We start from the raw sequence: 20,449 nt of genomic DNA, 5'->3' as shown, positions 1-20,449 counted from the left end.
GCTCTTGTCTTGTCGTTCGAAGGTCTCGGCACTGTTGGTCCGTTGACCCCCGAGCAAACCATCTTCCTCATGAAAGGATACTACTCGTCTGAAATTGTCTACATCGTAGCCATTGGCTTCGCGAAGTTATCAATCTTGGTAATATTCTACAATGTCGTCGTAACGCAACGCACCATCCGCCGAGCCGTGGTAGCTTTCAGTGCGGTAGTGTCAGTCTGGACTGCGGCGTCGCTTGTCGCAATTGCGTTTCAGTGCCAGCTACCTCGACCTTGGCAGACTGTAGGCCCAAGATGCTTCAACTCGGTATGCAACATAAGACTTAACCAAACACGGTCTGAAAGCTGACCTGAATAGCGCATCTTTTGGATCGTCTATTGTATCGTGGACATTTCCACCGAAGTCGCAATTATTATGCTTTCCATACACCTCGTAGCATACCTTCAAGTACGGCTTTCAAGGAAATTCGCAGTCATTGCATGTTTTGCGCCGCGCATGCTGGTGCTGATTTTGGCAATCGTTCGTCTCGTTTTGCTATTCCCGGCTACGCTCCATGGCGATCCTCAGTACCGACTCTGGGTGCCGGCGATCGTATCGCAAGCCCATGTATGCCTCAGCATCGCAACTGCCAGCATTCCATACATGGTGCCCTTCTTCAAAGGTATGGACGGTGACTTGCGAAGGACTCACTCGACGAAGAGTCGCCTCCATCTCATCGATGAAGAGACAGGGCGCTCAAGGTCCTCGCTGTGGTTTCGCCGACACAATAAGACCAAGGGTCTTGAACTCTGGAACCCCACTGCAGATGCCGTTGTTCCATACAATCGCGTGCCGCAGCTCTCGCCTTATATTCCCGCTCCAAGACCCTTATCGCCGTTATCGCCTCCTCGGCCGCAGACGCCGCTCGGCAAGCAGGCTAGCGTTCGCGGTTTGAACATATACATCCCATGTCGAGACCCTCGGCGGCAACGAAGCTTAGATTGGGCGAGTCCACGCACAGAAAGCTCGGGCGTGCTTTCGCCATCGTGCGCATCACCCCAAGCTTTGCTTCCGCAATCATTCATCCCTTCCAGGAAGGCACCCAGCCCACCAACAAAGATTTACAGTCCCAGGCCAACTTCCTCAAGCTCATGCTACTCCAGTCGCACCCCAACGCCGGCTTTGACTACGCCATATGCGGAACGCTTCTCGCTGTTTCCGGCTCAAAGCTCCTCTTCCGTCTCATCGCAGCCACAGTACAGCCCATCTCGGGTGCCACCAATTCGAGCAATGCGATCGCAAACGATATCCACGGGCGTAAAGTCTCCTGCTCCTTCAGTCTTGAAGAGTCCCTCCGGTGCAGGGGCGCTGATGACACGGTCGTCCAGCCGTGCGCAGCCTCGGAAGTTCAGTACCACAACGCATCTTCAGACACCACCGCTGATGACCACATATGAGGGTACTGGAATCAGGCCCGGTTCTATACAAGACCTAACATCCCCCATGGGTGCAGCAATCAATGGCTGGTTTAGCAGTGCCAAGACAGACTATCCTTCGCCATCGTCACCCATGGAGGCCCCACCGAATTGGCAACCCAAGACCGATCAATATGAGCTTTCACCAATGCGCTCAGTCGCTCACCCAAGATCGCCACCTCCAAATCATATGCGCTCACATGCTCGTGCAGACATATCGCACGATGCGCCGCCGCTTCGTTCGCCTCACGACACCCTACTTCACACCCGCGCTTCCAGATCGCAAACCATTCCTGCTGTACGCGATGTGCGGCATAGCCCGAGGATCGTACATTGTGACCCCTTCTAGCTGTATATCCTTCAGTTTCTGTACCATTTTGTCCTTCGTCTTGCATCTGGGCGGCGTTAAGAGGGTTCCTTCCAACAATTTGTCGCATTGAACGATACGATGATTGTATCACGAACTGTATAACATGTATTTGTACTTTCCTCTTACAGGTCTGTCTCTAGACCACAAGGTTTTGGCGATTCTCTTCTGGCGTTCATGGAGTCGGAAGGATATGATGTTTATTGCCTCGGCATTCTCACGGCGCGTCTTTGCAGCTATTTCAACAAGCTATTTCACGAAGATTCGATTCAAACGCTTTCACATTAATGTGCGCAAAAGAAGCACTTTCTCCACACGACGAGTGAATGGGTTGCGTCGTGAAACCTCGCCGCTTCCCCACTTTCACAACAATGGTAGGTGAACACTACGCTTGCAACCCATTATAAAAACTCTTAAACTTCACCCTTATCGACAATCACACCAATCATTACTTTCAATCAACTCGGTCAAACTCTGATGTCTGCGGCATACAGCAAAACGACTGCCGACGTATTCCGTCTTTGGAAGGTCGACAGCTTCACGGATTCCTCTGGACGGACATCATGTGCCAAGGATGAACGAGAGCACTTCCGACTTCGCTGTCTTGCACTTAAAAAGGTTGTGTCAACCCTAAGGCAAGATTATCAGTCCAAGCAGGCGAAAGTAGTGGAACTCGAAGACTTCATCACCCGGAAGCTTGGATACACGGACAACCCAGACAATGCTGCGCATGCTGCCTTGTACCAGAAGCGCCTGTTAGTCCACCAATCTACAGCTCAAGCTACTAAAGAAAGACTGGCACGCGTTGAGGCAGAGCTGGATTTCGTTCTGGAGCACAATAGCGAAGCGAGGGTCTTTTGCGAACTCATCTCCGAGAAGTTACCCACGGAGCTCGTAGACATAGTTTACGCTTTCGTCGAACCATACCCCAAGGAACTTGAAGTCGACTATGACGTCGAACACAAAGAGCCTTTGGGAGACGAATCCAGCAACCAAGAAGTCGTGGAACGAGTATACACCTCGAAATCTCTGAACGGAGAGTTTGAAGGCAAGGATTGCAAAACGCCCTGGTATCTAGACACCAACATCGTGAGCCCTGAGTTTGCCGAGGAGAAGATGAAGACGTTCCATCGCGAGACAGTTTTCTCCATCGACCGTCTAGTACACCTCACGCGCTTCCTCAACCAAAACCCATGGAGGGGATACGAGCACCTGGTCCCAAAAGAATTCGTGCGCAACATTCATCTCAAGATACCGTTAGATATGTGCCACGAGGAATGGATGGGCCCGGAAGACTCGGAAACTGAGGAAGAAAGCCAAGCATATCTGGACTCAATCTCAGGCTCTGCGGATGAAGATTTAGAATATGAAGCGTACGACTCAGTACTTGAGGAAACTCCAGAGCTGTTGTCTCTATGGCGACTTGTCGCTGGAGATACTCTCTTGAACGAGCTCGCGCCGCTACAGACCCTCACACAGAGAGGTGTTCGAATCACTATAGACGTCCGGCCCAGCATGAGGACTTGGTCCTTACTGCTGCCAAAACATATCATGGAGGCATGGAGGGACTCTTCCCACGAGGGCCCATTCAAATATGAAGGGGGCGACGAAGCAGAAAATGAGTGGGAAAACACGGAAGACTTTGAACTCATTGGGCGTCTTCTGCTGCTGGTGCTGATGCAGAAGTTGCTGCCGTTCTTCCAGGATCTGGTTAAGAAGGGACAAGTCGTAACGATTCTGGATGGCCGAGAGAAGTGGTCTTGGGTCATGAGCAGAGACAGCATGAGTATGGATGACTTGCTTGAATGTAGGCAGGCCTTTTGGGCTCAGAAGCCAGAAGGCGTTTTTGGGGGCGAGAAGTTGGAGTTCCGTATACCGGCTCTTGAGGACGTTGGTGACGTATAAGTCTTTGACGGTCAGTATCCTTGAGCAGGTCATGCACTCCGTATGGATATAGTGCTCTATCAATTCACGGTTTGCAGTCTACATCAGCATGAGAATGAACCTTCACAGACTCCGGGAGGTGATGTAGACGTCTGGGTCATTTCCAATACACTCTATGAATGCATGCTTTGCCGTCTACATTAACGTTAAATTGAAACTTCACACACTGTGGGAGGTAATGTAGACGTCTGGGTGATTTCCATTGTCCTATATCAAATAGCCCTAGAAGTGTCACTCCCTCCCTTAATCATAGTGCATGTACACACATCATCCCATTCATTCATTCATCTATTTGATCAAGTCAGTATTAATCACGCATGCTTCGTCCATCTTACTAACATGAAGCCACTTCTGCACACCCTCTAAACAGCCTTTCGTTGTGAAGTCCAGCGTGTCCTCAGTAAAACTCGCGCATTGACCCGACACTGTCTTGTAATCCTCCAGCTTCAGTCGTAGTCTCCAGCCCTTGCTCTTGAGCTTTTGGAGGATCGGCAGCAGTATATTAAGCAGATAGTTCCTATGTCTCACATCGTATTCTACAGCGACTGTGAGGATGCGACTCTTGCTATTCATCGGCATCAACGTGGTGAGGAAATCAAGGCGCCTCTTGAGAACCATTTTGGGGGTTTTGTGCAGCATCAAAACCTCGGTGAGTGGCGGGCAGGCTCTTGTGTACGGAGTGTCGAAGCCGAATTGATATCCTGCCTCCTCCATCTTTGTGAAATGGCGCTCGTTGATATCAAGCGAGATTTTTGAGACTAGCTTGTTTAGATCAAGCTGTAGTCCGGACGTGTCTGAAGCGAGAAACAGGGCTATGTTCTCTTCTTCACTTGGAAGTTCAAATGTAAATTGCGTCGTGCGATAGAAGCACGCAACGAACTCTAGGTAGATCTCTTGGCCTAAGCCCTTGTGATGAGCGAGGTCGAAGCGATTTCCATCTTCCTCATTTTCGAAAAATATGCCGCCAGCTTCGGCTTTTCTGACTATGACGTGACTTGGCATGATTTCACCGTATATTGTGTCGCGAAGCTCCGTTGGAAGCATGTCGCTCAATTCCATGCTCAGGCCAATGTAGGCAATGCTTGAAGACGCATGCGGCATTGTGCTTGTGTCTTGCTCGCGCTGCCTGATCTGCGGAGTTTCTGCCTTACTAGCCTCTTTCTTGATGACTTCTGGCTTGCTAGTGCCGAAACGTGCGTCCAGAGTAGTCCAAAACATCTTTTCTCGATGCGACTTTTCCTGCAACTCAGCGCTTCGCAGCTCAGTGATCTTGCACTGCATGTCCAGATCTTTAATGCTGGCCATGATGTCGGAAATGTCGAGATGGAATTACAGTTGCAGTTTGTAGTTGTTTTCTTGCGTCTTAGTCGAGCGAATGTAGATATTTGTAGTTCGCGGATGTGTTTTGGTACTAGCGTCAAGGTCTTCGATACTGTCTGATGATGAAGATGTCTAAGTAGAAAAGCCTGGGATGCAGCCATTATATACGATTCCCACCTCTGACTCACATCCGAACGCACGGGGAATAGCTAAAGTATGTTTAATGCCTTGCTGCGCATGTGACTCGGACCTGAGCGCCGATGCGACACCTTGGTAAAGTCCATTCTATCCACTTTCCCAGGTGGTATTGCGCTGACGCAGAGCGAGCAGCGATCCAATCAAGCCATCCCGAATATGTCGCATCGGTACTGCAGATAGCCAAAACATGCGTCATGTCTTGCTGCACGCATACCATTACATCATGAGAAGTAGAGACTTTCGAAAGCAGTGTACACGTCTGGCTGCAAGAAAATTTGATTGGATGTGACACAGATTGTTGTGCTTTGCTGCATACACACTGTTGTAAGATGACAAATGGATAGCCTCCGACTGGACGTAGACGTCTAGCTCAAAAAAATGTTTTGTGAAACGCGAACCTTCGGTACTGCAAAGGCGGGTGGTGCGCCGACCAACCACGGTGACTGTACTTCTAACGACACCAAATTTTCACGTAAAAGGGCTGTGATCGCAGGACATGCGTCGCGTGCACATGATACTGCGATGACCCATACCATGACCCAAAGACGACGTCCGCATCACATGATGGTGACGGGAATTGCGACTTGAGCTCGCGGGATATATTCGGCTCATACCTGCGCGTCACGCCCCGCCACTTCCTAGCCCACACTCCTCTCCCCACTCAATACTCCCTCTTCACATGCCACAACTCCCACGGCGCCTCCCACGCCAACAAAATCCCAATCGCCTCTTTGTACTCCTCGCTCTTAACCGCCTCCTCAAAATACTGCATGCCCTCCCATCCCCTCGCCACAAAAAAGCATTTTGTCTTCTCCTTCTTCAAATCCTTGTGTTCCAGTTCCTCCATCACCCATCCATACGTCAACCCTCCACTCCCCTTCAAAGCCTTCGCACACATGTCGTTGAACTTGTTGAAGTCCTTCTCAATCTTATTCCTGAACGACTCGTTGATCTTGCTAGCGGGAAAGTAGATCTGCACGAATTCGACTAGGGGAGAGGACATGGGACCGTTGTTGTCGAAGGCGGATTGGCCGTCTTTGAAAGTGACGTGGAACATCTTGTCGGGGTTTCCGAGGGTTTTGATGACGGTCTCGCGGTACGTGTTTGCTTCCGCTGAGGACTCGGCTTTGGGGTCGTGCCATTCCGATGTCAGTTGCAGGTTGCGCTTATCCTGGGTCTGGGTGCCTAGGACGTAGTTTTCGGGGGCTTTGGCGCCTTTGAGGGCTTTGACGGCGGTGTGGGCTGCTGCGTCGGCTTCCGAGGCGGAGGGCGCGCGGAAGTGGATTATTTGTGTTAGTGTCATATTGAGCGGTTGCGGTGTGAGTTGGAAAAGCTGTTAGGTGAGTTGCTCGTGACGAAACTGTATATGTTCACGATACTTTAGTATGGAGTCGTTGCGCATGAGGTCGGACGTGTAACCCGCGAGCTTTGTAATCTGGAGCTACCAACCACCGACACCGATGTCCGCATGTTTGGCTTCGGCGTTACGTGTCATGAACCAGGTTTCAGGCGTGCGTTCAGCCACAGCGTGCCGCAAAGTACACGTTAAGGCGCCGTGTGGGTACGTCTTTGGCATGTTACTGGATGCCAATAGCCCTAGAAATGCAAGCATGCAGGGTAGCTATGCGCCTCGGCACCCCGACATTCACGCTGTATTGCGGGATGATAGGGCTCGAATCTGAAGACATGTTGCGCAGAGGTGTGCGTTGATGTCAGACGAGTAGTGGCCATATTCTGCTGCGCAGAGACCAAAGCGGTGGAGCGTCAGCGATGACGATCTGAGGCGCGGGTGCCAAGCAACGCTATTCCACATACGGTAGCGCACCCCGATGACATCATCACATCCGGGAAGAGCGGCACTGTTTGGAAGGTCCAGCCCACGAGCGGCGAGGATAGTAATACATTATACGAGAATCGTGTATCTAATCTTATTCGTAGCTTCGCAGAAGCTGCATCTACATATGTAAAAATAGCAACCCCAACTCCTGCAAATGCTAGACTCGCTTGCTTGTAAAACACGACAACAAAAGAAATGCGTTTTGATGTGCTGAGGGAATTGGAATGGATAACATGTTGAAAAGAGAAAAAGGTGATGAGCGATGGGTGCGAGAAGGCCGGTGATATGAGCAGCCTCTCCTAGAAGCTGAACAGTCCCGACCTTCTCTTGCCCAGTGGGTAAACGATAAGCGCAGCAAGAAACAAGCCTACTGTGATACCAATAGCGATCTGAATGACGGAGAAACCAACGTCCAGAGCGATAGAGTTGATGCTTGTGCTGCCGCCAACGTCGGCGCTGCTGATTGTCGTAGCGTTGCCAGTCTGGTTGCGCACGATCTGGTCGGCCGAAGTCAGACCCGATACGAGAGAGCCTTGGACACTGAGTCCAGACGGAACTTGTACGAAGATAGCTGGCAACATGGCGGCTGCGGCAAGACCGTAGCCAATCTTGCGAGTGTGAGGTGTGAAGTCGCTGACTGAGCTAGCTCGTGATGTGTGGCCGCTGCTGGTGTGGGTTGGGTCATAAGCCGATCGCTCGACCTTTTGTGTGCGGAGGGTGAGTGGTCCATGGTTCTTCTTCTGCCACATCTTTCGCACTTTCACGAAGTGGGGTCGCAGCTTGTTCTCCCAGGTGTCATGACCCCAGTTCTCGATGTGACGACCGAAGCGAGCATGGGCGTTGGCAGCGATACCGATAGCCAGCGCTCCGAGCGTGTTGCTGACCTGCGCGTTGCTCTTGAAGTACTTTGAGCTGTGGAAGTTGACAACCCAGCCGATGAAAGCGATGACAGTCATGGAGGGCATCTGTTTGTACTTGGCTTGGTTGACGATTTGCAGGCAGATGGCGAATCCAGGAACAAAGAGATAATAGAAGTTGGTCGACATGGGTTCATGGCATGTGGTGCGCGAGGTGGCATTGTGATCCATCATGCCATATAGTACAGTGCCGATGGTGATACCGAAACCAAGGAAGAGGGAGTAGATGATAGCGTAGACCATGCGCACAGATCCAGCGACGATGTGCTTGCTTTGGAGCTCCAGCGATGCGCAAAGCACCATGAAACCGGGTAGGATAAGGGCAATACTAGACTGAGCCATGGCACTGAAGCAGAAGATCTCTTTCCCGTCATGTCGGATGGACCCGAGGGCGCGCGCCGCAAAGCTGGTGATAACCGATGCTCCAATCTCGAAGACGTTGCTGATAAGATCGTTTCCGGGTGCAACGACGAGTTGGAGCCATCCGATGAGGCAACCCAAGAGGAAGCAGAAGGGTAAGTCGACAAACCGAGCCTGGAACGCGAAGGGCCCTACAGTCGCGGATGCCAAACCGTACATCGGTACGCGAAGCCATTTGTTGAACTTGTCTTTGCGCCCCATGATAGCGTCAAGTCGAGGTGTGGCTTCGTCGACGCCAATCCTGTCGTGTACCACGTCCTTGTAGATCTCGTGGACATCGTGTAGTTTACCGAGATCAACACCTTGGCTGGTTCGAACGAGCTTGACCTCACTGGTATGAACTGAGGAGTCATCGAACGCGACAATCATACAACCCGGCATGTACAAGAACTGTGCTTCGATCTCCAAGACACGAGCCGACATGTTCAGGTACTCCTCCAGTCGATGAGTGGGGGCTCCGTACATCATGAGCGCCTTGCACAGCTTGCGGAGGTAGTTCTGACGCGCAAGTGTACCAGCGAGATGAATCTTGATCTTGATCTCCTCTTCCTTCCTCTTGTTCTTCTTGAACGGGAGTATGGACTCGTCCGACTTGGATCGCTTTCCCATGCCAGGGCGCGCCGCAGTCTTTTTGTATTGTTGATCATACTCCTGACCAAGTTCTTGTTGTGCAGGCGCCGCAAAGCTGTGCGCCGACGATCCGACCAAGTGCGAGATGGAAGTTGCTGACTGGTTGTTGGAGTGACTCCTGAACCAAGGACGTCCTCCACGCGGGGTGGAGTATCCGGAAGCGGGTGGTGAGGGGTTGGGTGAGTTCGCAGCAGTCGAAGCTCCGCTGAACGTGCTGGTGCTGAGGGTTCGGTGATGGATGGGTTTGCGTGATGACGAAGACGACGAGGGTGGCGCCGCGTTACTAGACATCTTCATTAGGGTACCCAATACTCCTGTCCGGTACTTGGTAGGACGAACGACGTGTTCGTCCTCAACCTCCATAGCATCCGGTGTCACCTGGCCTGACCGTAATGGGGCTTCGGTATGGTAAAGATCCTCGGCGCTCAGTGCGGGCTGTCCATTAGCCGCGCGTATGGTGTGCTGACGAAGGAGCATGGATGCTCGCTTCATGAACTGCGGGTCTTCATCATCGTCGTCAGTGGTTTCGCCGACTGATTCGTACTGCTTGGACAGGTTCTGGAGTTCAACTGGTGGAGAAGCCAGCTCCTTGGAGTTTCGCCGGGATACTGGAGCAGAGTAAGTGCCCACTGACTTCGATAGTCTTGCCGCACGTCGTTGAGCAGCGAGTCCAGATCTCTCCTTGAGCTCTTGGTGCACTGAAGGCGTCGCTGCCGCATTCTGGTCGTCGAATGGATTTGGTTGGTCGTTGAGGTAGAACTCCGGGGGCGGAGTCCGAGGGCCTGGCTTCCGAATGGCTGGTCGGGGTTTCTGTACATCCTTTGGAGCAGTGATAGGTTCCTGGATAACCTCTTCTGGTAGATGTTCGTTTCCAAGAGCTAAGCGTAGCGAGGCACGGATCTTCTGGAGATCATCATGTGATACATCATTCCGCACGAGAGGGGTGTTTTGCCCGGCAGAGCCAGTGTCCTCAGGTGACTGTGTTGCTCGTACAGCGGGGTGTTCTGCTTGCCAACCAACACGTTTCCTGCCGGGAGTGGTAGACATCTGGTCCTCGAGTTCGAAAGTGGCCTGACGAGAGGGACCGGCGTCTTGAGAGGGATTCATGATGTTATTGTGTTGTTTGGGCACTATCGTGGGCTAGTTGGGCGCTTCAGGAGTAGCCAGTGCGCTCGCAATAATGACCAATGCGCCGGATTCCGCGACTCGGTGCATACAACGTTCGCGTGGTGAGTGCTGACTGTGCGCTAATCAGGCGGCGGTACTCAATAGGCGAGTTGATATCCGGTCCCGTTCATGCGCCTGCAGGTGGATCTATCGAGTATCGTGAGTTCCAAGGTACAAACAGGGTATGACTGGTTGTTGTGGCCTGTGTGTGGATGATGCCTAGAAATCGAATAATAATATCGTAATGAGAGGTAATCAGGTACGAATGGAATGTTGATTTGAGTCAACGGTTGGGATCGCGATGGAAGGCGAGTGCTCCTAATGTTGCGTGGGATTGATAAGAGCCTCTAGTGCAATGGTGTGTGTCGCGTAGTCCCGAACGGGTCTGTAAGGGTTCTCAAACTCTGTAGTGGCGTGCCGACCCAATTTTCCTAGTCGAAACACAGCGGCCAGAAGGTTCGGTGTCGGGTTCGTCAGCTCGACAGCGTGAGGGTGGAGCGGAAAGTGCAGGGGACGTGGAACGTCGGGAGCGCCAAAATCGCGACAGGCACCAGAAATCGTAGCCCAAACTTCCAGAACCTTGATCGCTGCAGCGGTTGTGGCTGCACCGGCGTTAAATATATTTTAGGGAACCCGCGAAGGCCGATGCAAAAGAGCCGCAAGCGTGCCGAAGATATCAGAGTATAAAGACGCCTGCATTCGCCGGACGTGCAGAGTTTTTAGGGAACCGTCAGGAGTCGGCGTACGACGACTTTGAAGCAACATGTTAGCAGCAGGATTGCACAATGTTTGATGAAGCTCTTGGACTGACGACAGTGGACAAAGCGCGGACACCGCTACAGCCAAGATTTGCAGTCACCCATACCCAGGACGGATGTCGGCGCAGCAAGAAAAGTGGACATCGTGGTGCCAAAGCTTGGGACATTCTGGTTGAGGGAAACCGAGATAAGGAGACAGTGGGTATAACTGGGTCGTCCAAGCCTCTCAGCGCGCGTCGGCCCAATCGTCGCAAACCTAGGGGCATCGTGGGAATGAGCTTGGAGTGCTATGATAGCATGGGTGGAGCAATGGCTCCTAGGCGATGATCGAGAATTAACCAGCGCCTAGGTTCATCACACGGTTGAGTCATGGCAGCGGAGGCGCACTGAAAAGGAATGCGTTGAACACGATAGCGATGGATGTATTACCTAGGTCGTCGCATGGTGTTGGATTTGGGTGTGGTCGCGTTGGTGGCGAACGAGCGCAAACTTGCGGCTCAAATTCTCTGAAAGGCCGGTAAAGCTTATTTCGCGAGCCCGGGAGTCCCTGCGCATCTCACGGTCCCAACAACAATGCGCCGCGAGAGAAGTCGGAGCGCATGTTTCGGTGTCGCTCGCATCGTCACATGCTAAGGTGTTTGGGTGTGACGGACACGACGATACGCCATGATCATGACGTCGCGCGCGGGTGGTGCGTTCTAATTCTGTTAGGATCTCACCACCTGCCACCACTACGACTATCTCCACTCTCCACAAGGTTCGCGACCTCCAGGTGTCGATAGCGTGGGCCACGTCGTCCCAACACTTCTTTTGTGTATCGCAATGTCTTCGTCACCATCTTCGTAAGACGCACTCGCTATAGCAACGGTCGCTTGCCTCCTGTCGGGCTCAGGCGCGCGCCAGAGTTATGATCATCAGGGGAGACGCGTGCTCTTCCTTACGTCATACCTAGGTACCTCACGATCCACCAGCCCTGCAGGAAGCATTGTTGCGGCTCCAAGACCCTTTGCTCCACTATCACGGCTATCATTACTCAGCGCATCACGTGCACGAGTGCCGGTCCGGGCGGTCCCACGATGTCCCGGTGCCGATTACCTACCATGGATGTGGGGCAGTCGACTCGTTCCCCGCACCTGCCAGCTGCAGCTCAGCCGACACTCTGCGAGATGGCATGGAGAAGTTTGGAGGCGGGGATGTGACAGCCCCACCATAATGGCCATGTCATCTGAGTTTCTTAAAGGATGACATGTGGTTGAGATATACTTCTTCATCATCTGTATGCAGTAGACCAAATCTGTCACAATGCCGAAGATTAATCACGTATGTTCCTCCGTGATGGCTTGCATGTGCATGTCGCTAACACCGATAGGTCGTCATCGTAGGAGCTGGCCCCTCCGGTCTCTTGCTTGGAATTCTTCTAGCGAAGAACCTCAGCATCAAAGTCACCATCCTCGATGCGGACACCAAGATCAACGACAACCCGCGGGCTGCTCACTATGCGCCTTCAGCGGTCTACGACTTCCATCGCGCAGGCATCATAGACGATGTACGTGCTGTCGGGCTGCATCCTAAAGGTGTATGCTGGCGCTTGCAGGATGGGACCTTTCTAGGTGGCATGGGCCGCGATCCAGAAGACTCAAAATACGCAATGGTTGTGCTACCGCTCGATCAATTAGGCCCCCTACTTGTGAAGCATTTTGAAAGCTACCCGAACACCGAGATCAAGTGGGGCCACAAATTGACCGGTGTGGAGCAAGACGACAACAGCGCGACCGCGGTTGTCGAGACCATTGATGGCGAGAAGAAGAAGATTACAGGCGATTATCTAGTTGGTGCTGATGGTGCATCGAGTGGTGTGCGCACAGCATTGTTCGGAAAGGAATATCCCGGAGAGACGTTGAAGGCGCAAATTGTTGCTACCAATGTCTACCTACCCTTCGACGAGCGATTCGACTGGTGGGATTCAAACTTCATCGTCCACCCCACGGATTGGTACATGGCCGCAAAGATCACCAACGACGGCCTCTGGCGAGTGACATACGGCGACTCGGAAGGCCTCTCAAAAGAAGAGCTCGTAAAACGCCAACCCCTCCGCTACGAGCAAATCCTGCCCGGACACCCCAAGCCGAACGAGTACAAACTCAAGAGCATGAGCCCCTACAAGCTCCAACAAAGATGCGCGCCCAGCTTCCGCGTAGGCCGAATTATACTAGTCGCCGACGCAGCGCATCTGTGCAATCCATTGTACGTATACCAGTTTGTGATGAGCGGACCCTACTAACACATCGTCAGCGGCGGCATGGGCCTCACAGGTGGCTTCGCAGACGTAGGCTCCCTCTACGACTGCTTCACCGGCATCCACCTCGACGAACTCGACGACTCCATCCTCGACAAGTACTCTGAAATCCGCATCAAGATCTGGCGCGAAATGATTGACCCCATGTCCCGCGAGAACTTCCACCGCCTCTGGGACCCCGAGCACGAGGAGAAGAGGAGGGAGTTCTTCAAGATGTGTGAGAGGGCGAGTGATGATCCGGTGTGGGGGAAGAGCGTTGCAGAGACTATACATCAGGTTCGACATGATTTCACGCAGTACTTTAAGAGTAAGCAGAACGTGAGTGGGAAGGCGATGGGGGAGCTGGCCACGGCGAATGGGGTTTTGGCGGAGAATAGCGCGGCGGCGTAGTCGTAGGAGGAACGCGACGTTTTCGGGATATAGACTTAGTAGGCATGATGCGGAATACCGTGCAATTATGATATTGCAAGTATCATTACGAAACAGCACATATAGAAAGCTGACTAAAGCTCCCATGACAAGTGATCAGACCGGAAGTAGATCAAGAAGACGTGAACATTGAACGGCTGTCGCCACCATGCGCTAATTCCACGCAACATCCACCCGTAACCTACAAGCCCTCCTCAAACACCCGCCGTGACCCCGCTATACCCTCCACACAGGTACAAATCGCGTCCTTCCGACCAGACTCACCACACTTCCCACAAGCCGCCCTCCACTGCGCCTCCACAACATCTTCCGGAAACTCATGCAGGATCGAGAAACGCACATTATGCGCAAACGGTACAGGCCATTTAAGAATCGGCAACGTGTGCATGTGGCACCCGCCCACCGCTCCAGGCCGATCAGGGAACTTTTCGTGGCGCAGCAGACTCCACATGCGGGTTTCTCTGAGGTAGTCTTTCGGTTTGATATGGTCCATTTTGAAGCAGACGAAGCGGTCCATGTTGAAGCGGAGAATGATGGAGATGTTGTCGTGGAGGGAGAATTTCCAGGTATACCAGGCGAGAATTTCGCGAGTTCGGTCTATGCTTACTACGCTTGATCTTCTGACTCTGTCCGTAGACATATGAACGGTCATTTTGCGCAGGCGATTCCGGTTGATGTGACTGCACTCGTCGTAGAAGTCCTTGAATATCCTCTCATACGATTTATCGAGCCAGCGACTATTTCCGTGCGGTATAAGAGAGAAGGAAATATCGTTCAAGCTCAGCAAGAGCCCACACGTTTCAGCACGAGTCTGATGGCAGACTAAACGAAGAGGGTTGCAATCACCGGGTTTGAAGATAGCGCCGTCGTGGTCCTCGGCAGGTCGCTCACTGTACTGGAAAGGCTGGAGACTCGGCGACCATCGGAAATGCCCGGGGCCATGTCGGGTGGGTTCTGAAGTCGCGACAAGGCCATCCTCATATGTCAAGGCGTATGTGTGGATGATGTCTCGTATTTCCCGAGGTAGTTTAAGATAGTGGCATACGCCGCTGGGGTCTGGTGTATCGGCTGGGTGGCTTCGGAATTGCAGAGGCTGCTCGTGTCTTGAAGTCATAGTTGTGGTGTGCGTTCGTCGGGTGGGTAGTTGAGACTAGTGGAGCAGTCTTGTGTGGTTGTAGAAATACAGCGGTGGAGCAGAACCCCATTTGTACGCTCGGTGGCCAAGCTACAAGTTTCACGCACCGAGATCATGATCTTTGACGGTTTGGCAGTCATTCACAGTAGCGGTGATTTCGGGAGTGGCAACAGTCAAGGCTCCTACGCCGATCACTCCTCTCGAGAGATAAGAACCCGTCTGTCCGCTTCGGTCTTACCAGCGCGCACTCTCAACCTCCGACTCTTGACCATCACCATGGGCGGTTACATCTCCTCAGTGGCATGGCCAACAAGGATCCCCCCCTCGCCCTCACCAACGGGTCCCTCACAGCTTCTTGATCTACCAGCAGAGCTACGCATCATGATATATGAATACGCTCTCTACTACGAAGATGGGCTGTCAATGGTGCCTTTGACACGACGTTCCACAAGTGCCATCACACTCCGCCCAAGAAACGCCGCTGATGGCCGCATCACAAACCCCCTCAAACTCATTTGTCACCAAGTCCGCGCAGAGACGCAAAAGCTCCCTTTGAAACTCAACATAGTCCACGTCGATGACAACGCTCAGCGACTAATGTATCACCAAAAAATAATGTGTCGCTTCTTCAGGGGTCTGGACTATGACGTGTATCGCCTTGGACACATTCGAAGACTGTCCATTCAGGTTCCACATCACAGCAAGTTGGACGGTATGCCATCGGTCAGGATTTACTGGCCGTGCCAAAATAGGTTTCAGAGTTCCCTGAATGCATGGGTAGCGTATAGCAGAAGCCATCCGTTGTGTGAGGTTCAGTGGGCGTACGACCTACGATCAAGTGAGGCGCATCGGCAGGGGCTGGTGTTGATGTGGATGGCAGCTGTGGAAATCGTCATTACTGGCGAATCTCTTCTTACGCTATCTGAGAGAGAGAAAGTGTTTTGGATTCCAAGCGCTCAGACTTTCTTGGGAGATTGTCGAGACGAACACACCGGTGCAGTCGCGTTGCCGACCAACTTTCGAATACTTATCAATGCGCCGTTTCTCGAGGACCATGTCTTGGCGAGATTACGGCAACAAAGGGAAACAAGTTCATTGACTGATCTCCAAGTTCAGGGGATGGTCGAACAAGTCAAAATAGTCTATGAGCAGGGAATCCGGGGACGCGAAACAGCAGCGATGCGCGAAGCAAAAGACTGACGACTATTTGGTGAGGAACTCCAGTAGCGCGACGAATGTTCTGGTAGGAGGGGACATAGTTGCAAAGGGCCTGGAGCAGATAGTCAACATGTCCAGATAAGAAGGGCGCAGCGCTCGAACAGAATTACCATTGACATAAGCGCCATATCATTAGCTCGACCATTCCTTGTCTGCTCTAATTGAGATTGATAGTCGTGGTACTCTCAATGCCTAGAGCTGCGACGGCGTAGAGAGATTCGCGTTACTCATACTCTTCATGCGTACAACCGCCCCGGAATAGGCATCTCAACCGGGAAGCTCGTAAAACAGCAATGGCCGATCGGCTCCTCCCCACCCTCGCCCACTTTACCATGTGTAACAGCACCCCACTGTACCGGTAAAAGACTGGCGCTCACATCTTCTGGCGGCGCATGACACGCCGCGCTAATAGCAGCAGAACAGCTACTAGCCAGAGGTATACCAGCTGGATACCAGAACCTGCTGATGACGAGACCGCCAGCTGCGATGGTGAAACCAACGACCGTGGTCAGGATGATAGCGACAGGGGAATAGCCACAAGTTGAGACTTCGCTAGCGGCTTTGCGCGTGTGCATGTCTGTGATGGAGATTTGTACTTTGAATATGCTTTGTGACGCGAGCCAGTGGAAGAGACCTGACATGATGGTCATGGGAACAGCGTAGCGGAAGGGTACGTTGAGCCAGTACGAGTCGCGTTGGAAGCCAGTGGGCGATGTAACGCGGAGTGATTTCCGTGTTTTGACGTAGCTTGCCCACTCCGCTGCGACGAACATGTTTGTGTAGAGAGCATTTAGCGCGATGTACAAGTATGAGAGGACTAGTTGGGGTGTATTCGCCAAAAGCACGCCCGGAATTAGTGATGTGCTGAAGTCCAGGAGATTGTTGCCGTTGACTGTCGCAAACCCTGTCTTCCACAGTTTTACAGGGTCTTTGGGCATGCCTTCCAAGGAAAGTGCTATGCAGAGTCCACCGAGCCCAGCAATGATGGTGTATCTGCAGAGGTGAGTGAATGACCGCGAAGGGCTTGCATACGACTTACGCAGAGTACGTCTGCCACCATCGCATGGTGCTCGGAGCTCTAGCCCACCTCCTTCTTCTCATCTTGAATCTCGCGGGCTCAGTGTCGAGTGCCACTTTCGGAATGCTAGCGTATTCGTTCCAGTTCCATCGGAGACCGACGTCTCGTTTGGTGTGCAGGCAACGACCGTAGGTTTCGGGATCCGGATCTTCGAGAAATGCCGCGATCGCATCTCCTATGGTTACAAGCGCGCCATGATCCCAGTACAGAAAAAGCAACAGTATCATACAAGCCGCTTTGACAAGGTTGGCCACAATAACTGCTGTGGCGATGGTAAAACTGAATTGCAGCTTGCAAAACTCTTCGACTTGTTCGATAGTGCAGTAGGCCACGGGTACTTCGAATGGCTGCCACGCTGATCGATTGCTTGGAATTGCGGTCTCATCGTTAGGGTCGCCTGTGTCAAGTCTAGTCAATACACCATCTTCGCAGGTGGCGAATACTGGGCTTACTCACACTTTTCTGGAGGATGAGGAAGACAGCGCCACCCGTTGGACGGATAAATAGATGGCGTACTTATGAACGGGAGATGTTGATTTGGAGCTTCGGTAACATATGTATCGTTCTTGCGGTCCTCTTCTATCGTCTCTGGTGTTCTAGGAACCCATTCGAAAAAGCCGTTCCGATAACGTCGACCGACCCAGGCAGTAGCGTTCCGCAGAACCGTTGGGCTTGCTTGGATCAAGTACAAATTCCCAACTGCTGAGACATACTGGGTACCGTATGTTTCAAGACATTCGGATGTGCTGACGTTCCTGTATTTGGGCATCGAGCTGCCATTCCTCAATGCGACCGCATCAGAGGGGTCGAATCTATATTGGCCACTAATTGTTGAGGAGATCACTTCTGTTGCGTTCGTGCTGATATCCAGAAAGCCCGAGGTGTCGTAAACGTCTTGCGTAGACATCACCCAGTCAGGCGTCGTCGGTATGACAGCATACTCATTTGCCTGCAGGTTTGTGAAGACAACGGAGTTGAACAACAAATGTAGCGGTACAGACGAGAGAAACAACAAAATCCACAACACAGAGCGATCCCTTCCAACATGCCATAGGTTGCGGAGGTTAGGAACGCCGATGTGCAGCCAGTTTCGCCGTGCGTGCGCACGCCCCAGCTCTTCTCGATTCGGGGCGGCAAGGATCTGTTGGCAGTAGTTCGAGCTGCACAGTAATAAGGTACTGAGTACATTCACGACCAGGTGGACGTAGACGTTCACTTCTCTAACAGTAGAGCAGCTGCCTTGGAATAATGTCCCGACGCCATTCACATGCTCGTAATCGGGGTTCTTCCAGACCCAGATTGTGACCGCGAGGTTCATGCTGAACACCAAGATGGCGCAGATAGCCGATGCGAGCGCACCCATGCGCCATCCTGTAAAGAAGCGCTTCTTCGTAGGGACGGGACAGTCAGGCTCCAGAGTTCTTGCCAGCAGGAGAAAGTCGTCATCGTGGTATATCCTGTCGTTGAGCAGCTCGTAGGTAGGAGGCTTCGAGTTCGATATATCCGATTCGCCTTGGATTGTAGAGTTCTCGTACTGCTTGGCATCCGTGGATGCGGCCCTATTGCCATCTTGTCAGCCTGTACTACTCGTTGTCACACAAAGTGGACTCGTACCTTGGGGACCTTCCTGCCCTGCGTGCATATCCGGTCGGATCTTCTTGACCTTGCAGCTGCTTGTACATGCTGTCTAAGCGCCGTACGACCGTCGCGTGTAGCCCCAGAGGCGAAGGGTCTCAGAAAGCATGGGGAGTGCGGCATCTTGTTGGGGGCCGACACAGCCTCACTGCATCTTGATTCTCAACTCAACGGTGACGTTCCAAGGCTTGAGCTGGCGTTTGGATACCATTGTTGGTGGCGCGAGTTGCATATGCATGTAGCGTTGTGAGCTTGGCGTCACAATACATGACTATCTGCAGGTGACTGGAGGCTTTTGAGACGCGTTTGACGCGTGGTCGTGCAGCGAATGCGCGAACGTTACGCGTGAGTAACCTCTCATGTCGAGAGCGTTGGAATCGAGTTGCGTATACGGCATACGTTCTGTCGGATTGGTACTCTTTCCATCGAGTGCGCATGCATAGCGACTTCGATTTGTGATGGTGATGGTGGCTGAAGCAGGAAGCGTGCAGCGAGAGTGCGGCGTAGCTTCCCGAGGTCGCGACATGTGACGTCATGCCCAGACGGGCTCGCGCACCATGCTAATAATGGCTACGCGCTTCGTCGCTTTCGCGAAGAAACTTCCGATAGTTATTAATAGCGAATCTGCTGGGCAAGAAGGCAGTAATACCAGAGGAGCAGATATAAAGCCTGTGTGATGTGTGTGGGAGCAGCTGGCTGAAAGATAGGAAGCCACATGGCTCGGCATGAGCGCCTGGGCGTTGGCCCCCAACCTTCACTTTGTTCGTTCAGCCTGGTTGTCAACATGGCCATATTCGCAAGCCTGAATACCCATTGCAGCATCGCATGGAGCCATACGTCTACAAGAGCTTTGGTGGCAGTACCGCTTCGCCGCCTACACAGATACGAGTACTTCACCTTCTGCCAGGCAACAAGGAAGATGATGTACTTTGCAGTCTGCGCCACATAGCGATTAACCAGCGTGTTTCATATGAAGCGCTATCATACACATGGGGATTACCAGATCGATGCCATCGTGTCGAGTGCGACGGCTTCTATCTTCGCGTCACCAGCACCCTCCAGGAAGCCCTCCGAGTCATGCGCTATCCGGATAAGAGACGTACGCTTTGGATTGACCAGCTTTGTATCAACCAAGAAGACATTCAAGAGCGCAACAGTCAGGTGACGATAATGCACTTAGTCTACAAGCATGCGACGAGGACTGTTGTCTTCCTGGGCTCAGTGGAGGGGCCTGAACAACCCGAGACAGCTCTAAGTACCCGGAAACTCTTTGCTGAACTACTGAAAGCTTCTGACTCCAGAGTCGGCGATACCATGAAAGAATGTCAGGTCTTGTTCGCTCATCCGTGGTTTCGAAGAGTCTGGATTTTGCAAGAGATCAGTATGTCCAACACGCTGAAGATCATCGTTTACTACAAGGGCAACGAGATGACATGGGACAAGTTATCCAGAACTGCCAGTTGGTTTGGTTCATATTCTCCTGGGCAAAAGTTCAGCTTCTTCCAATTCCCGCCCTCCGTTCGCCAACACGAGATGATCGTAACAACCTGGACGGCTATGGATATCTCAGGCCCTTCCTCTTTCTCGTGTTTGGATCGATACGGGGCGCTCACAAACAAATACAACGAGTGGCTGTACGCTCGTTTCTT

At 52.4% G+C, this 20,449-nt stretch overlaps 8 protein-coding genes across 8 annotated transcripts; 3 read left to right on the top strand and 5 right to left on the bottom strand.

The window, feature by feature from the left end:
• Positions 1-944: 944 nt before the first annotated feature.
• On the top strand, positions 945-1,433 carry J4E84_010069 (uncharacterized protein; the record flags this gene model as incomplete). Its single annotated transcript, XM_049392627.1, has 2 exons — positions 945-1,022; positions 1,110-1,433. The coding sequence occupies 2 exons, from the start codon at positions 945-947 to the stop codon at positions 1,431-1,433; spliced, it is 402 nt and encodes a 133-aa protein (XP_049239722.1).
• An 862-nt stretch (positions 1,434-2,295) lies between these two features.
• On the top strand, positions 2,296-3,723 carry J4E84_010068 (uncharacterized protein; the record flags this gene model as incomplete). The annotated part of the gene is made up of 1 exon (XM_049392626.1): positions 2,296-3,723. One exon carries the CDS (start codon positions 2,296-2,298, stop codon positions 3,721-3,723), a length of 1,428 nt encoding a protein of 475 aa, XP_049239721.1.
• A 327-nt stretch (positions 3,724-4,050) lies between these two features.
• J4E84_010067 (uncharacterized protein) lies at positions 4,051-5,067 on the bottom strand (the record flags this gene model as incomplete). The annotated part of the gene is made up of 1 exon (XM_049392625.1): positions 4,051-5,067. The coding sequence occupies one exon, from the start codon at positions 5,065-5,067 to the stop codon at positions 4,051-4,053; it is 1,017 nt and encodes a 338-aa protein (XP_049239720.1).
• An 874-nt stretch (positions 5,068-5,941) lies between these two features.
• J4E84_010066 (uncharacterized protein) lies at positions 5,942-6,583 on the bottom strand (the record flags this gene model as incomplete). Its single annotated transcript, XM_049392624.1, has 1 exon — positions 5,942-6,583. The coding sequence occupies one exon, from the start codon at positions 6,581-6,583 to the stop codon at positions 5,942-5,944; it is 642 nt and encodes a 213-aa protein (XP_049239719.1).
• An 833-nt stretch (positions 6,584-7,416) lies between these two features.
• Positions 7,417-10,191, bottom strand: J4E84_010065 (uncharacterized protein; the record flags this gene model as incomplete). Its single annotated transcript, XM_049392623.1, has 1 exon — positions 7,417-10,191. The coding sequence occupies one exon, from the start codon at positions 10,189-10,191 to the stop codon at positions 7,417-7,419; it is 2,775 nt and encodes a 924-aa protein (XP_049239718.1).
• A 2,120-nt stretch (positions 10,192-12,311) lies between these two features.
• Positions 12,312-13,695, top strand: J4E84_010064 (uncharacterized protein; the record flags this gene model as incomplete). The annotated part of the gene is made up of 3 exons (XM_049392622.1): positions 12,312-12,329; positions 12,379-13,253; positions 13,302-13,695. 3 exons carry the CDS (start codon positions 12,312-12,314, stop codon positions 13,693-13,695), a joined length of 1,287 nt encoding a protein of 428 aa, XP_049239717.1.
• Positions 13,696-16,323: 2,628 nt separating this feature from the next.
• J4E84_010063 (uncharacterized protein) lies at positions 16,324-16,860 on the bottom strand (the record flags this gene model as incomplete). Its single annotated transcript, XM_049392621.1, has 1 exon — positions 16,324-16,860. One exon carries the CDS (start codon positions 16,858-16,860, stop codon positions 16,324-16,326), a length of 537 nt encoding a protein of 178 aa, XP_049239716.1.
• A 262-nt stretch (positions 16,861-17,122) lies between these two features.
• Positions 17,123-18,847, bottom strand: J4E84_010062 (uncharacterized protein; the record flags this gene model as incomplete). The annotated part of the gene is made up of 3 exons (XM_049392620.1): positions 17,123-17,562; positions 17,682-18,724; positions 18,780-18,847. The coding sequence occupies 3 exons, from the start codon at positions 18,845-18,847 to the stop codon at positions 17,123-17,125; spliced, it is 1,551 nt and encodes a 516-aa protein (XP_049239715.1).
• Positions 18,848-20,449: the final 1,602 nt, after the last annotated feature.

This window comes from Alternaria hordeiaustralica (genome assembly GCF_023758085.1).
Source record: "Alternaria hordeiaustralica strain BMP 2776 chromosome Unknown scaffold_35, whole genome shotgun sequence".
NCBI lineage: Eukaryota > Fungi > Ascomycota > Dothideomycetes > Pleosporales > Pleosporaceae > Alternaria > Alternaria hordeiaustralica.
The sequence above is the reverse complement of the archived record's forward strand: the minus strand, read 5'-3'. Positions and strand labels throughout refer to the sequence as shown.